The sequence below is a fragment of the Ambystoma mexicanum genome, chromosome 8 (assembly GCF_040938575.1).
Source record: "Ambystoma mexicanum isolate Mex_15411 chromosome 8, UKY_AmexF1_1, whole genome shotgun sequence".
Taxonomy (NCBI): Eukaryota; Metazoa; Chordata; class Amphibia; order Caudata; family Ambystomatidae; genus Ambystoma; species Ambystoma mexicanum.
Genome location: NC_090929.1, coordinates 127589792 through 127608179, shown reverse-complemented (window position 1 = coordinate 127608179; position 18388 = coordinate 127589792). Strand labels below are relative to the sequence as shown.

The following is an 18388-nucleotide window of genomic DNA, read 5'->3' as shown; positions in this document are numbered from 1 at the left end:
CCCAATTTTGCCATTTGTAAGGCCATCTGTGATGTCACAAGTGCAAGATCATAATCTGTGCATGACTGGGCCAAGTTATGGCTCTGCTGGCCAACCACAACAGGTGGTTTATCAGTGTTTTTTAGGTTTTGAATTGCAACCAAAATGTTCCTTCAACTAAAGAGTTTTCAATGAACATATATTATATGACGTTCCATAGAGCGGTGAAAACACTACTCTTTACAAAGCCACTTGCCATCCACCCTTAAGTCTATGACCAAGGCCTACTTGACCTGTACCCCATCTGATTCAAATGTATGATTGCGTATGTCTAATCTGCACCTGCATTTCTCCTGTTACTAGGCAGCGCCTCGATGCCTAAGGACTGTGTGTGCGCTATACAAATGTAAAAATAAATAAAAAACCTTACCATATACGTGTACCGTAACCATGACTGCAGCATCGCTATGGCTGATCCTGTAATGGACATACATGCATTACAGGATCAGCCATAGTGATGCTGCAGTCATGGTTAAGGTTGACTCTCTATAGGAATGAGCACTGTTGCCCGTATATTAGTCATAGCCAACTTTTCTTCTTAAAAATAGGCCTGGAAAAATGTCTTGCAATGAACCCACATTTTGGGTGATTTTCCAAGGACGAACCTAGAACAAACCTTTGGAAAAGTTTGTCTGAAGTTCAACCACTTGGCTTTAAAGGAGGGCACAAAGCTGGATCTCAGCCTCAGGCAGTTTTCAATGCCAGGAGGTTGTTGTTAGAGGCAGGCTGAAGATATTTAGGGACTTGTAGGGCTATTTAAAGTAGTAGGAAAGAGGATAGGGAGAGCGAAAGAATAGGACTGAGTCATATAGTGAGATGTAGGGTTGGTTTTGCTTATGCAGCACTGTGTGACATTTTCACTCAACTGGCGTGGTTAAACAACACAAGTGCCATCACCAGAGATTTGGGGAGTTGCGTGAAACACCAGTCTGTGTCTGCCTATTGAAGTGAGTGGCCGCGACAAATGCCCTCAGATGAATGCAAAGAGGAGCAGAAGGGCCAGGTGTGGGGATAATATCTAACAAAGATCAAGGAAGAATAATGCATAGGGTGCTTGAACAGTGGGAGGAGACTGAAAATTCCAGGTTTCGATTTCTGCCACCCTCTACACCATCCACTAGGCCAGACATTAATGATAACATGGGTGATGCTCTAGACCAGTGGTATTCAAACTGTGGGTCGCGACCCCCTAGGGGTCCGCGGGTGCATCCCAGGGGGGCCCTGAGAGCTCAGCATGAAAAAAAGATTTTTTTTTTTTTTTTTTTTTTTCTTTTTTTTTTTAGATTGGAAGAAATGGGCAGGGGTGGCCCACATGGGCGGGCTGAAGCATGAAACTGTCTCAGGCAACAATGAAAAAGTGGCCCACAGTTGTGAATGGATATTCATTCCTTTAGTCACAGACTGGGCCTCATTACTACTATGGCGGACCAGTAACAACGGTGCTGGTAAGCTACCGGCACCGTTGCTACCGTTCCGCCATAGTAAGAGTTGTGCTCGTGGGTGCTTGACAGCCCCCGCCAGGTCTGACCTCAGCTCGTCGGATGCACCGGCACCGTTATTAACGGTGCCGGTGCATCCGAGCTCCCCCTTCCCATTTGAGCCATATGGGGCTCAAATGGGAATGGGGATCTACCGGCACCTTCGAAAGGGCAATTATCATGTCCGCCTAACTCGGCATGACCTAGTAATTGCCCATTCGCGGGTGCCAGACCCGGATGCAACTCCAGTGGCAGCCGTGCCGGTTTTACCGGCACAGCTACCGCCAGAGTAGTTATGAAGCCCACTGTTTCAATAGTACCCAAAGGGGTGCTTTGTGTTAAAATGTAAGTAAATTGTGATATATTCAGCAACAATGGTCAACATTACTAACTGCATAGTGGCCCCTCACCCATTATGGAGGAGCTAAGGAGCCAGCCCAGTGAAACAGTGAGCACTCCCTCAGCTGCTTTATCCAGCTAATGGAGTGCTCCTGGGCTGGCTGAACTGTCAAAGGGAAACACTGTTTCCCTTTGACAGTTCAGTTTAGTTCACCAGCCGCACATGCTCACTGAGCCATGCAAGTGCTGGGGCGTTTTGCTTCGCCAGCATTGCATAGCTCATTGGAAATGCTGGCTGGGGCACTGCATGTCTGTATGTCCGAGGGGGAGCTCCTGCGCCTCCTCGCACATACGGACAGAGCAGCTGGAGCAGCACCCACACACAGGCCAATGCAGAAGGTACGTTTATGTTCAAAACATGTGTATGGATGCGTTATGAGTGAGTGTATGGTGATGGATGCTCATGTGAATGATAGTGATTGCTGTATGAATGTGCAGCGCCTTGCATATACACATAATCATGTTCATTGTGTTAGGACCAGTGGGGCCCAGGGGACAGGGATGGTATCTTTTTACCGGACATCTATCATTCAAAACCCTCTGCCTTGTCCACAAGGCTTTCTGGGGCCTCGGTCCAAAATACCTTCAGCTATTCCTCCGCAAATACCTCCCCTCTCGAGCTCTTCACTCCTCTACCTCCAACTCCCTCAGGGTCAGTCGTTTATCAAAGAAACGAGCTGGGGGTAGATCTCCGTCTTCGGCTGGGGCCTCCCTCTGGAACAGCGCCCTGCCACTCTAAAACTTGAGGAGAACCATCTTTCTTCCTGCACTTATCAGACCTACCCTGTCTGCTGCCTTAAACATAGCACTTGCAAATTGCTGGCTGCACTACCACTGTTTGTTGCCTTTATTATTTATTTATTGTTATTTATCTGTTTCTCCTCTGCTTCGCACTTTCCACTTCTCCCCCCTTCCATGCACTTTTCCCCTCACACTTGCGCGTTCTCAATGTCACTGGGCCTAGTAAGATCGCTGTTTTATTCTCCTCTGTTCCCCTCCCTTGCCTTGTCACGCTCTGAAACACTTGTGTACGAGCGCGATAGAAATAAAATATCAATGCCTGCCCCCTGGACTCCCAGCAACAATTGCAAACTGTTTGGCTATTTACCCATTTTTTGTTAAAAGTATGCTCTACAATGCAACATTTTAACCTATTATTTAAAAAAAAATTCACAGGGGGAAACCCCCCCGAACCTCCCCTTAATGCCCCTCCGCTTAAAAAAGATTCACCAGCCGCCACTGGCCCTCAGACTGTGTTGGGAACGGGATGGGGGAACCGAGGGACTATGGTGGGAGCACAATGGGCGGGAACCATGGGATAGTGATGGGAGCAGAGTGGGGAGAGCCCTGGGTGTGTGATGGGGTGGGGAGAGACCAGCGACTGGGTAGGAGTGGGATGAGGGAGCCCAGCGACTTTGATGGGAGCAGGTGACGGCGCGCAATATATACTGTCCATTTGGCATTTCTGGGGGGTCCCGACCTGCCCAAATTTTGCTCAGGGGGGCCCTGGCCAAAAAAGTTTGAAGACCACTGCTCTAGACGAAGAGTATGCTCCGTCAGAGTCCAGACAGGAACAACCAATTGCTGGTGGAAAGCATGGAACAAGAGACAGACACTGCAGAGGCTGCAGTATTAGTGGGAGGGCAGCCCCCACCTGTATACACATTATTTGAGAAGCAGCTACTGCAAATCATAGATCAGAAAGCACATCATTGTGTGGCATCCAGCCAGCGCCATAATGCCCACGTGAACGCAGCCAGTGAGCTGCTAGCCTGCTGTGCCAGTCAAAAAAGTGGCCGTACACCATAGAGAACAAACAGAATCAAAGCTGGCCACTTGCACAGAATGCCAGAAAATGGTGCGTCATGGGCAGGTGGGGACAACATTGGGTACCGCATCTATGCAGTGGAAAGATTTGAGGTGCACCCCTCCTTATACCATCAGACAAACAACATACCTCAGTCTGCAAAACCATCCCTGAAAACACTTAAGCTACAACAGCGCTTGGCATCTGAAACAGGACAGCAAGCTCTTCTCTCTGTACCCCCACCGTGCACAGCAGCCATCCCCCATTGTGACAGGGTAGTGTAATGGGACAGCTTGTGCATGGCCAGAAATATAAAAAAAGTCCCATGACAGATCTCGCCTCCTCAATGCTAATCTAACCTGCCTAAAATGTTGTCAAAAAAATCTCTTGTCCTGCTCATGTGTGGAAACACTGGATTCCAATGCCCATCACCAATGGAAGATTCTCAGCCAATGTTCTGTCTCTTGCAAAGTGGTACTAGAATTGTACAATGAGGTGATGGCTATACTGTGCTGGGCAATACAGCAGTCCATGTGCCAAAAAGTTTGCTTCACCATGGACTTGCAGACAATGGTCAAAGCATGTTCTACATGGCAGTCACAGTACACTGGGTGGTCCTTCGTTCCTCCCACATCCAAACTGGATCACAGAGTGATTTAAGGCAGCAACAGGTGTACATAGTTCGACTCTAGGCAGTGTTGAGCATACACGGGTTTCAAGGCCGACGTCACAGGTGAGGTGACTTTTGGGAGAAGGTGGAGGTGGTACAGTGGCCAAGGCCTCATAATTTGCATTTGGGCTTGGTTGCCACAGTCAGTGGATCAAATGTCCTCGCTGCTTTACAAATTGGCAAGAAAATGCATGTCCCCTGCCATATTTATCAACTCTCATTTCTGCTGTGCAAACCATGCCAAAAATCAACATCATCAACGTCAAGTGTGGCAAAAGTTGCCATTGCACAACCTGAATACTTCAGTGCCCATCCACATTGAACATGTTGGACAGGCTATGTGAGCAGTGCAATGACATTAGCTCTAGATTGGGGATCTGTAACACAGTGTCAGTGGCAGGTGCTGCCTAATGTCTGCCATTGAGGAGGCCACCAAGCACGCTGGTCATTACAACTCATCGCTGAGCGAGGATCTTCCTCTGGTGTACCTGCTTGAGCTCAACCTCACCAACCTTCAGGGCCCATATCATGGCAGGTGATGCCGATGTGATATAGCTGAGGAGGGACCGGTTTCCAATCACGTGAGGTGATCCAATGGTAGTTTGATTTGAAGATAATATTGAGCACCTGCTAGCTTCCTTTGTCAACCCACGTTTCAAAGTAAACGCGACCACTTTCCATAAGTATATCTCAGGGGAAGAGGTGTTGAACATCCATCAGTGGAAAAACACAAGCATCAGGAAAAACACCAACCAGCCCAAACCTTGCCAATACATGGGCTATCACAAGGTGATGGATAACTGCGGCATCAAAGGACAGTACATCACGAGCACCCGTTGAAAGGATCGGTGGGAAACCCCCTCAGTGACTCACCATCTTGAATACAATAGGTCATCAAGAGGGACAGAGCGCTATCAGGCACACAGATGCTTTATGCCCATCTATTAAACACTTCACCCGTGAGAAGGGATGATGACCCATTATAGAACTGATATAGCAAGCAGGCTGTCTAACAGCAGCACTTGTGCAAGTTGCTGTAAAATCACTGTACTGTCTCCTCAAGTGTGCAGTACTAGAGAGCTTTTAGTCCATATGTGGCTATTGTCTCCAACCACAGGAGACAACTCACAGTGCAATGTGTTGAACAATTGACATTTATAAAAATGAACAAGCAGAAGACTATCTACCCATAAACAGCACACCAGCTGGAAAGACGATGATTTGTTAGCCAATACATGTCAAACACTAAAAAGTGGCAGAGTTGTTTCGTCGTGCATGTGGTTAGAAAACAAATAGTTGTAGTAGGGACTGAGGTCCGACCAGCTGCGCTCGTAAACATTCTGTTGCATGTACTATACTGCAAGTATTATTTTTGAATCCTCATTAGACGATCACATGCTCGTCAAAAGTTTTTATGTTCTTCTACGGGTATCTGCTACACCTTAAGGCTTTGGGGGTTTTCAGAGGGCACAGCGACCCACTAAGAATAATGGGTTCTTCCACAGGGTGTGGCAACCCCTTAAGGTTCTCAGGTGTTTTATAGGGCACAGACAGTCACACACGTTCATGGGGTATCCCACACAGGGCACAGAAAGCCTGTAAGGATCTAGTTTTTCTCACAGGATGCAGTCACGTCTTACAGGTCGCTGTTTTTCCACAGGGTGCAGCAACCCTTTAAGGTTTGCGGGCTCCTTTCGAGGGTGCATTCGTCCATAATGCGTCCAAGCTCTCCCACAAAGCCTTCACTAAAGCTCTCCAGCTGTCCCCAAACCAGGTGGGGATGGAAGCCCCCCTGTGCCTGTGAGGCCAGCCCATCCTCCATGACTGCCTCACATGCCTTACCCCATGCACAACGTCTTACAGGAGGGAAGGATGGTGGAGCTCCAAATGCCTCCTCTGGCAAACCACCACCACTATGAAGTCAAGCACCTCAATGCTAAAAGACTGCCCGCAATAAAGGCAGGAGGCCCCAACATTCCCCATGATCTAATCGATGCTGTCCTGCCAAAGATGTGTTCAGTACGTGCCACATCACACTCAACTACTTGTGGGAGAGGCCCTGGCGAAAGTGGCCTATCTCTGGCCAGAGTCGATGATGCCAGTGACGCCAATTGGGCAGGCTGTTATTGACGATACAGGGGTTTGGCCATGGAATGCCTAGTGCCACGCCATGCTGCAGCTTGTCTTTGGAATGCATTAGAAACCTCCTCTACACCATCAGTGCAGGGGGCATTGGTGACCGCTTGGCTGTTAGCCATGAGGCCAGGTGCATCTGGTACAGCCTTCTGCACCACGGGCATATGTCTTCTTTCATCACTGCCATCCCTAGGGAGCAGACCCTCCCCCGTCCCTTCCCTTTGCCCTTTCAGTTGATCATCTTCACACAGCCCTCCACTTTAAAGAAGACTATAGACTCCTCCTCCAGATGGTCGTCCCTGGTGGCAGGGCAAAATAGTCCCAACACCAAGGATCCTGTGGAATGTGTAGGTAGAGGTTGAGGTGACTGCGCCCTGAGATCCCCATGGGTTTCCATCTCCACCACATCAGGGAAAAGTAGATGCTGCTCCTCAAACCCCTTCCCTCACAGGACCCGCCACAACCTAGGCCCATGTTCATCACAGAGGAGCTGGAACAACACATTGCATTAAAACGGTTTATTGTGAAGCCACCCTCAACTGAGGGATTGCCTTTCTTCCCCACTTAAGGTGTGATGCAACAAACTGTTTAACAGATTCTTTTCTTCAGCCCTACTTTAGACACATATAATGCCCCGTGGATCCTTAACAGAGTCAAGAACTAGAGCAGTGTACAGGAAATATATTGGTATATATTTAAATAAAAGTAATAGAAATTAGTACGAAAATGTCAGGCACCACTTTATCCGTGGCACAACACAATCAACTTCTCTCAGCATAAATAAGTTTAAAAAAAATAAGTTAAAAAGAACACAATCACAATTCTTCACTTTCTACCAATTGCACTACAAGAAATAATTAATTATAAATGTAGTGTTGTGTGATTTTGATTTCCATGCAGGCTAAAAAGGCTAGCAGTGGGATTTCAAGATTGGTACAAATACATATGCCAATTATGATTTCACCAACACTTTTGGTTTAAAATAAACACAGTGTGAATCAGCGGTTTGTTTTTTAGACCCTCCCCCTACTTTGGTCTGTGTTGGGGAAGTCCGACAGAAAAATTGAAATTATTTGGGGAATTTTGGATTTCAGACCCCTCTCCCCTGAAAGGCCTCTGTTGGGGAAGCTGGATAAAAAGGTAGGACTGATTTAAGAACAAAGACACCCCTCTTCCTTAAAGAAGTCAGAGCCAGCAGAACAAAAGTAAACCAATTAAACTAGAGGCAATAGTTTTCAGCGCACACTGGGAAGTGAGCTTTGTTAATATCGAATTTTAACAAAATTCACCCCATAGTGTTCTGCCAAATGGGGAATTCATTGAATTAATATTCTTAGTTAAATAGGCTAAGGATCTACACAGTGTTCCCCCCCATCACCCACTATAAAGGTAAAGGATGCAAGGCAAGCAGACTTCCCCCACCATTTGGTTTCCCAGGGCTCAGTTCTACATGAACGTCTCCGTTTAAAGTTCAGGAAAACCAGATGCATCTCAGGACACTCTGGAAAGATAGAGCAGGGGTCTGGTCACTCCACTCTCAAAGATGGCCCCCACACTCCACCAAAGGACCCAGTCAGTTTTGAGGCCTTCATAGAAATACACAGCTCCACCCAGATGCGCTCTCAGCAATCTCCTCTGGCGTTTCCTTACAGTTGTCAGATGGTAAATTTCAGCAGCCCTCTCTGTCCCTCTCTCTCTGTCCTGTCTGTGTGTCTCTCTTTGTGTGTGACCCCCCCCCCATCCTCCTAGTTCAGTCCCCCCTATATAGCAGCGATGAAACCACTAATTTTACAATCTTGGAGAAGTACCCTGCAATAATTCCTGCAACTAGGATTGGACAGTTACCCTTCTCTCTCCTCCCAAACCCAGCCTCCAAGTCAGGATTGGTTTAGGGGTCTGGAGCAACATATGGCAATTCCGATTTGTAATAGTCATTCTTTCTCCTTTGAATTTTTTGGAAAAAACTAGTTATGTATCACAACTTCATAATTTTACTAGCAACTGCCATAATATGCATATTTTCTGACTCATGATCATGGGTAATTAGATAAACTGATCACCAGGTCTGTACCATGTAGCACAGCCATGTGGCACATTTCTGCCATTTCCATAAAAAGCATAAGTTATGAATATATAAGTTATTACCCATATCCCTAATTTTTTCTCCACCCGCTCACAAACTCTCACATTTGGAACATGATCAGATGAGCAAGAAACACACCTTAGATAGCCATTAAAGTTCCCTGAGTCACAGGTGGATGAATTTTATATCTCCAAAATTGGCTGGAAATTACATACAAAATGGTACATAAATGAAAGAAATCCACCTTACGGTTGATGAGAAAATGGCCTAAATGAGAACAGTCCTTTTAAATTAATTGTGAATCTTCATGTGGGACACATGGCCATTATCCTGCCTTCCGGTCATTTGTTTTCCCTGGATCAGCCTGTACCCAGAGTTTTTTTTCTTTATCAGTCTCTTTGTGTTGTAAGCTTGCTCTTTGAAGTTGTTGCCCTCATTTCACACATATTGATCATCCTCCAACCAAGGGGAACTTCTCCTGCAGTCAATGCCTTCAGAGCCAGCAGGTCTGAAGAACACTGAATTTCGACACCTTTAGCAGTACACTTTTTTCACAGTTGATAATTAGATGGGAGATGTAACAGCCAGACTGGGTGTGGGAGATTTCCTTGTGAGGTTTACCCACAAGGAATGCCTTGTCTGCAGGCTCTCTCTCTCCTGGTCACTCTCTTACTGTGGCTACTATCTATTAGGGATGAAAATACAATCCTAAACATCCATATATAACCCGCGATGAAATAAACATCCCAAGCACAAGTGTGATCAAAACTCACTGATTATTGCATTCTTATGCAGCACAATTCTAGTGGGAGAGATCTAGACCATTGCCTATGCCCTAACCGGCATTGAGGGCATATTATAAATAATGTTTCTCACTTCTTCTCCGCTGCAATATCAATAGGTGCTTTCGGTTAGTTCTAGCCTATATTACAGTGCATTACATGGAATGTGCTTGCTCTTTTTATCTTCTAGTATGCAAGCACTGGCACTGCAATGCCCTACAGGGCTTCCAACCCACTTAATAAAATCGCAATAACAAAGGAACAAATACAAGCAATGACTAAACGAGGCAAGTAGCACACAACATAAAAAGATGACAGCAACAAGTATAACGGGTGTCCTTACGTTTAGTGCTCAGAAGCATTTATGAAATGTAGTAATATCCTGCACTGATTTAGAGTCAATCCAAAATAAATGACTACCGAGTTTGAAATGAATTATAATCAAACAACAGCTAAAGGGGACTGGGTTTTTGTGGAAGGATACAGCCACCCTCCCTCTTTAGAAGATGAGATTTCCATGTCACATATAGACTGCTTCACATTAAAGCAGAGAGATATTAAACGAAGCATGCAGTTGGTTTAGATTCAGTCAACGAAAAAGCACGTATCAGACGAATAACAACCAGCACTGCGGGAATATAGGCTGAAAAACCATACCTGAACCCGCGCCGCTTGTCCCTTGCTGGGTCACTTCAACGTACACTTCAAACGTGGTTTCAGGGTTTTGCCTACAACAAAAAAAGACATGACAACTTGAATGAAACATATTGAGATCATGTGTCCACTTTCTGAATGTCAGCACAGCAACTGATGAGCAGTAACGTTTTCATGGGAGATCAAGGTTGTCTGGATTCTCTTTTTGTGTTGTGATTTGTGCAATCTCTAACTAGCGATAGTAAGTAACAATTTCAAAATTGAGTAGGACAGGGAACAGTCTCTGGCTTACAACTGCCTCGCTATGACTGTTCTCGAGTAACCCTTTGACTTTTTATTTAATGTGTAGTAGATACTGCCATGTCCCCCTTAAGGCGTAAACAATGTGCTTTACATCAGTAGGAATTACATGATGAAATAGATAAGATTTAAAATAAATATTTTAAAAAAGGCACAATGAAAGATTATACAGGAATGTAAGTTTTGCAGCCTTTCCATAGCATTTTGACACTGTGTGGTAGCTTTTCTGCGAGAATGGTACACACACACACACACACACACAAAAAGGATACAACTCCGTGGTTGTAAGAGTTGGCCCTTCATTAAGCATCTAAGGCAGCTGCACTCAGCCCTCCGGAGGGCCCGGCCAGTGATAGCAAAAGGGAAGTGGAATATTCCAGAGGCAAGAGTTCTGGAGCAACTGCATTCGCCAGGTACAACAAACAGGAAAATCTCTACACAGGCCGTTTTCCTGGACTTAATGGGTAGATATCAAAGATTTTTTTTAAAATCAGGATATGGTAAGCATGGTCACTGGGAGTCCGGGTCGGACTGAGGAATATAATTGTCTCGGGCACCAATGAACAAAGTGGGCCACTGTTGCAAATGGCAATTAATTCCTTTTGTACACACTGTTTAAGTAGTACCCAGGTGGGCGGGATTTGATAAAATGTGATGCAAATTGTGCATTTTAAAGAATATTCAGTAACAGTGGTCACAACTATTAACCGCATGGTGAAGTAACTTATCAAACTGGTCCACATCGGCCCAAAAAGTGGTCCACTTTGACCAAAAAACTGGCCCACAGTATCATTTTGCATTTTTGGTTTGGGCATAGCCCCATATGTTAGTGCGAGGCTGCTGGGAGTGAGGGTAGTTTGGGGGAAGATTACAACCTATGCCTAATTAAAATGAAACTTCTCACATCCTATGTGCATTGCCAATTCCCGGCTCTTCTAAGAAATGAGCCTTAACCGTATCATTCAAACCAATCGAATCAGATCCTATCCCCGTTGTCAATTGCTCGCAGACAAGGAAGCAAGTAGGTGCCAACTCAAAAGGAACAGTTGTGACTTCCCTGTAAAGGAAATCAAGGAGAGATCCGTACAAGACAACCGTGGACCCATCTCAAACACTCCAACTGGAAAACGGAACACTCTAAAATATGTCGCACATCCGATTCCGCAGCATCTGGCAGCCCACGCTAATCCAGAACGTCCCTAGTTAGGATCACATCCTAGACGTGCACAATAAACCATACATTTTAATATAGTGGTTCGGGCTGCACTCCTTACGCTTTTACTAATAGATATCGTTGTTACTGAACTTAATGGCTCGCATTGTATGAAACTGTGAAGGAAGAAGGGCTGAGTCGACCCTGTCAGGATGCAAATAGGTCACTGCAGGTTGCACGTGGAGATCCGATGAGTGCACTTAGCTTGCTGTGCTACCTTACGGGACTTCATTCTCAGACACGCAGAGGCGACCTTGCCCAATGTCTGTAATGGCCCGATCAGGATTAGTGAGGACGCTTAGGTGCTCGAAGATCTTGCTCTTCATGCGTCCTAAGAAGCAGTACATACAGTGTGCAGCACTACTGCCACTAAATCTCTCCAACTCACTCAATGCAGCAGGCAATGCTTCAGTTATCTCATAGGGGGAGGGGGCGGAATACAGTTCCTCGCCTGAATCTTTGGACGTCATTTTATATTTTTGAAGTCAAAATGCATCCATGCTTAAAATGTTGATGGGTAACTGACTTCCATGACAAGAAAACAGAAGTAAATAGTTTGGCAAGAAGGACGTTAGAATTATCGTGCCCTAAAAGTTGACTCCTGAATATCTAATCTTTCAACGTTGACCTTCTCCATTCCAATGCTCCCCACTTTCCACTGCTTCTAGCGAAATCTCTAACCCAAACCTGTTAACGCTATCCCGTACATCCTCAATGCATACCATCGAGCTCAGTCCTCCAATGCCATCCCTTCACTAAAATAACTCCAACACGAGCCCCACCGTCAAAATTCATCTTCTAACTATAACCTCCCCCCCCCCCTACATGGTGTAATGTATCTTTGCCTACTCCAATAATTTTGGTAGATGGATCTTTAGAATGGCCAACATATAGAAGCCTCATATTAGGGTGACTCATTTGTAGTTATTCTTTTGTCACTGACATCACTGATAATGGCTTCTATCTACTTAAAGGGGGGAATGTTTCTGCTTGCACAGCTCTCTTTACCAGTGATGAATAATGCCCTACAAGACACAGTGCTCGAATTTATGACAGATGTATATAGACAACACTAATCCCACTTCAATCCTATTATCCCTTACCAATCCAATTTAAGCCATCCCTCTCCTGCAAGCAAACACATATAGACAGCTGCTGCCTTGAAGGACACAGCACTGAACTTTGACATCCATATTATGAGACTAGCATTTCAACTTAAAAGCACCAATACGTCCCGGACTACTCTTCGTCACGCCAACCGAAGACCACTCAGACCACTAATGCTGCTTCAGTACTTGGCCAGCTTGCCTACAAACGGTCAGGCAACTGCAATGGAGCCAGAACTGCGAGTTATCCAATCACAGGTGCTCTTCTAAGACCATACATCAAAGCCGTCTGATCTGGAAACCATGCCAGCCGCAGCTGGGACGGTGAGATAATCATCCCCAATTCACATGCACCGTGATTCGAAACAGAGCCAGCTTACTGAAATCTGAAACTCTCCCTGCCGAGCAAAGAGGAACATTCCCACTCTTCGCAAGATGATGCAGAGCGGCCTTGCCCCGGCAGCTTCATCACGACCTGCCTGGTCCCTCTTCACATATCCTCCTCTGCTTCACTCTAAAGCTGCCCATATTATGAAAATGAAATACAAATTGAACTGAAGGGCTTAGACAGAAGAAAGCAAAGACATTTCCCAATGTATGGCACCAAGCTAGAGTCGGGAGTGTCACGAGTTGTCCACAGAGTGAGGTGTCCATCTAGAAGCCAATGCTTCTTGGTGCACAGGCCCAGAACTCTTCAATATCAGTTGTACATATCTTTAATCAGAGAATAATCAACTTCAGTTCTAAAAGACAAATTGGGGCACACCTCTTTTCTAAGTTTCGTTTGTAGAAAAGCTTTCTTCTTGACACCCTGCGTATGGGTCTTCAAGTAAGCTTTATTCACAGTTCATTACACAGTGGTCTAGAGCAAACCACTGGGTCCCATCGCCCAGGCTGACTTCTCCCAACTGACTAGTCCTAGAACCTTTACATAACATTCACACCCAAACATTCCACAGGGCACAGCAACATTCTCTCAGCTCATCATACACATGCATGCATTGCAAGCACTTCACAACACTTATCATCCCAAAGTACTCTCCAGAGGTTATCCTGGCTACAGTGTTTTATTCATGATCCCTCACACACAGGGTACTCACGACTCTTTATTTGAGTGGACGAATGAAACTGAACTATAGACAAGTCCTGGACAGTGCACCAGGGAAGTTTAGAAATCTGGCACCATAAGAATGATGTAAGCCTTGCTGAGCATCATGCTAGCTCTAATGCACCAATAATGTATATATATATATTCTCTAGTAAACCACAGCAGGCTTCTTCTAAGAGTGGAGCAAAGGCCTAGATTTGGTTCTAGTCAAATGCATGATGACCAAGAGGTACCAGGAATAGGAGAAACCCCTGTACAACCTGTTGAATCAAGTGTTGGTGGCCAAGCGTTCTAATTTCACAATACATATACACATGGGCTTGTTTTCGAATGCAGATACTCCACCTCGCAGCACTGTACGTCACACAAGTAATCAACTCAATGGTATTCCATTTTGTAAACTTCGAAGGATAAAAGGCGGAGACAGCCCTGGGAACTGAAGGTTGAATACATACGTCGGCAGTGTGCACTTATCTCACGGACCTATCTTGCACTTCTTCTGGAACTTTCCACTTTGGTGAAATAGGGTCTATGAAATAATAGGGTGGGAGAGGGTTCCTTCTTCTTCACCTATTGACCATTGTATTCATACACATCTAAGAAACAGACAAGGGCAACCCCGAGCCATGTCACTGGGAGATGTGGGTCAGTTTTGGGAGATGCATTTCAAATAGGGATGCATTCTTTAATTATTTCAATCAAAGTAATCGAACCAGGGTGGTCAGTATAGCGGTAATGCCGGGCTGCGAGTCTGCCTAGTCCTCAGTGGTCGGATTCAGATCAAGTCAATCGCTACGAAGGATACTTAGCATAAAGGGATAGCTCTTTACTTCTTCCGGGCTTTCTGGCATTGTACAAAATCACCCAAAAAGACAAGTAGTAATTTCAAGCAGTGTCTTCATAAGGCTTTGTCAGTTGTATTCCAGACTTCAGAATATTAACGTTGGTTATTATTTACTTACTTTTTTATTGAACCAAAATTATAATCTTCTGACCACTTCACAGCATTTCTTTTTACAACCAAGGTACAGAAGGGTGCAATAGGAGCAAACAGGTATCGGCAAACGATCGGGTTCGCTTGAGTGCGGCGAGCGGCGGGGTGGGCGCCCAGAGGAGGTCATTGTTGAGATTTGCTTCTCAAAGGCCTGTTCGGCCAACACAGTTTTCAGGTATCTTCTAAAAAACAAGTCGTTTAATTCTGATCTCGCTCAAGTAGAATTACAGCAACTCATTTTCTCACTCAGTCCACCGAGGCACTCAATAATGGTACTGCTACTGCTGGCTATTTTTTGCTACGCTGTGTGCTGTGCTTGTGTTCAAAGTGGACTTTTGTGGTCGAAATGGTGACAAGTGTCGTAGGCTGTTTTTTTCAACAATTTTTGCATTACAACCTTGTCCATTTAAATTGTATCAATAACTGTCACCTCTTTAGAATGCGAGACTGAAGAGGTGTTGTGATTTTGTCAGTTTTGTATTTTCATTTATTCTGTAACAATGGAATAGGTTGCAGCCAGATTAAGAATTGATTATTGGACCATATGTGTAGCTTAATATTGAGGGGAGCATTAGGACCCTACCAAGGTACTCCTTCCTTTAATTTCTGTTGGTGAGTCCCCCTTTCTGGTTTTCTTTACCCCCCCCCCCGGCCCAACTTGTGATTGGAGCTGAAGATTGCACTTCTCTTTCCATTTGGTGGGGTATGACGGCACTTTATACTCTTCCTGCTACGCAGGGAGCACAGTTAATTGATATACACTTTATTTGTAAATATTTCATTCATTATCTGTTTTTATTATGAATTCAGCACTATATGCATTGTGATTTAATACGTGAACAATAAAGACTTTTTGATTTTATATTATCCTTGGCCTGGCCTATCCCCTCATTGTGCTCTTTCCATGATGATTGCCTATTGTGCTTGATTCCTCTGGCATCTTTGCCCCGCGTCACCCCCATTCCTCCAATTTATGTGTTCAAAGTACCAGCACAATCACTCCAATAATTAGAAGAGTCTGAGTTTCGAGAACTTGCATCCCACTAAATAAAAAGAGAGTGTGCTGTGATGTAATAGGGCATTAGCTTTCGAAGTCACAGAGACCTTTTTCATCAGATGGTAATATGCAAAAGCGAAGGGAGAGGAGCCAAGCTAGCTGGCTGTCTGCGAGCGAATTCTTCTGTCGTGTATATGTACAATCCGTTAGAAAAGGCAATCGCAGCTCTGCATTGGTTGCATGGTAATAGAATGGCTTCTCTGCCCTCACTTTTGCTTGTTAGCATCGGCTTAAGAAGGCCTTTCTGAAGTCGAAATCTAATGCACTATTCCATCGCAGCTCAATATTTTAGTTGCCCCAAACTTTTGTGATTATTTTGAAAATGGACTATCATACCTACAAACATTTCATGCACTAAAAAGAAATACAAAACAGTAGGTTTCAGAAGCAGGGTCCCCGTCCCCCCACGTGATCGGCTTCAACTTGAATGCTAAGCTGGAGGTGGCAGGGGCGGGGGGGGCTTGGGAGGGTAGCGGACAGCCACTTTCTGCTCCCCTGCAGGTTGGCATCACTTTGCTTTCCCTAAATCTGCAGCTACTGCTCCTTCCACGGTTTGCCGATTCCCTGCAATGCAGCCCCTTGGCGCCTTCAGCGAGCTGCGGCCTGTGAACCTGGAAAGTGCGCGTTGCATGGGAGAAGTTGTACAGAAGAGAACAGCGAGGCCTCGGGGTAGGCGGGACGCAGACAGCTTGTCTGATGTCAGATTTGAGCAGGCAGACAGGCATCACTGTGGGCTCCGTGCTGCCTGGCAATACCATCCCTTGCGGGGCATGCAGTTGGTCAAGGCCATTTCAGGCGGTGCGCCCAAAAGCTTTACCTCCTACAGCAGGTCTGCCATGCGCTTGTGAGCGAATGCTGTCCCTCGCAGCCAGCCAGGGATTATCTTCAAATTCAAGCCACGCCAACAATGCAAAAGACAGAAGCAACAGAAACGGTTTCACAGTCCAAGCAGCTACTGATGCAAAACGAACCTGGCTCTTCCTCCATCCTGACCCCGCACGTTATTCGAATTCAAATATAGACACAACCCAGGGGAGTTTCACAGGCGCAAATGTTCTAAAATAGACCAGAGTGGGTTGTGTGGACATTCATGGTGTGTTGGTGAAATAGGACTGCTGCCAGCCAATCACCGACGAGAACACAATTGGAACATTTGGCGAGAGGGATCTGTAGCCATTTACAAATGGCCTAAAATGTGGGTTCCTGCAGAATTAATAGCTCACATCAGTGAGCTGCTACAGGTTCGAATCAGTGCAAGGCCTTCTGAACCCTTACCGGGGTTTGGAATTAAGATCCGATTAGCAGGAGGTATCGGCTAGTCCGCAAGAGCTACCGCTGAGAAACCAGGAGTGAGTACACTGTACACTGCAAATCTAACTTCCATTTAAGAGGTCCACTAACGTTTTACCCCTTATAAATGATTCAGTATTTAAATGTGTACTAGACATGTCCTACTTCTTCGTTGGCATTCACAAACATTGAAAGTTAATGTCACATATGCATTTTGTAAAGCACCAGCTCCCCGGGAGCCAAAAATAGCTCCTGGTAGGTGTTCATTTCAAGCTAACCACTAACCAGCAGTGGTGGAAATGGAAAAAAAAATTGGTGGGGTCCCACAAGGGCCGGGTTGGAGGCAGAGCTCCCAGTTGACCTCCGATCAAAGGAAATGTCCAAAATAATAGTTTAAAACAGTGCTATTCCTTTCATGCTGCTTCTTTTCCAAACTATATAGCCATTCCACTTTAAACCACTTCCATGGCACTGGTGAGGAGTTACTTCACTATGCGGAAAATAGTTTTGACCAGTGTTGCTGAGTAAATATTTGTTAAGATGCACAATTTGCATTCCATTTCATTAAAAAAAACCTTCCCCTTGAGTACTATTCAAACACGGTTATTTCTGTTCGCCATAAGCAACGTTTTCCTTTACTTGAACCACACCCAGCACAGCTGAAAGCAGTTGGGTAGCTGCATTGTGTGTGATGTTTATAAGGGTATTTATTTATGCAATGTTTGTCGGATACCTGTATATTTATTTATTTATGCAATGTTTGTTGGATACAAGTATCCGACAAACATTGCATAAATAAATAAATAATCCAGGTCCATGTATCCGAGAAAGATTGCATGTTGAATAAATAAATAAACCGGGTTGTGGCGAGGACAGTAACTTCCTCTTGTGACCTCTTGCATGGGGTCACCAGAGGAAGTTACAGTTTGCTTGCGTGCACTATTTTTTCCTTCTCCCCAACGCAGGGCAGGGGTTTGGGGGCTGACTCTGGCTGGATCCCGAGATCCGGCTCCACATCTGGTGCTGGATCTCGGATCTGGCGAGAGCCAGCCCAATGACCAGCCCTGCTGGCCAGGCTCCTCTAGGTTAGAAGTCAGGGCTAAATAGCTCTCATCAATTTCAAACCCTGCTTAATGCTTCCGGATTGGAAAAACTGAGTACCTTTAAGTTGAGTTAAAACAGATTCTTACAGGTCCACATAAAATTATATTTCGTGTCTTGCTTTCAATGAGTCACTGATATGCACGTAAAATATACAGGTCAAAAATGTCG

The 18388-nt window shown here is 45.3% G+C and overlaps 1 protein-coding gene across 4 annotated transcripts in view; it reads right to left on the bottom strand.

The window, feature by feature from the left end:
• Positions 1-18388, bottom strand: part of DENND1A (DENN domain containing 1A) — a 2718319-nt gene that overhangs the window by 2610082 nt on the left and 89849 nt on the right. For all 4 annotated transcript variants that reach the window (XM_069609457.1, XM_069609459.1, XM_069609458.1 and 1 more), the window contains exon 2: positions 10052-10122. In XM_069609457.1, the coding sequence (XP_069465558.1) occupies positions 10052-10122 (71 nt within the window). The remainder of the gene's footprint in view (positions 1-10051; positions 10123-18388) is intronic.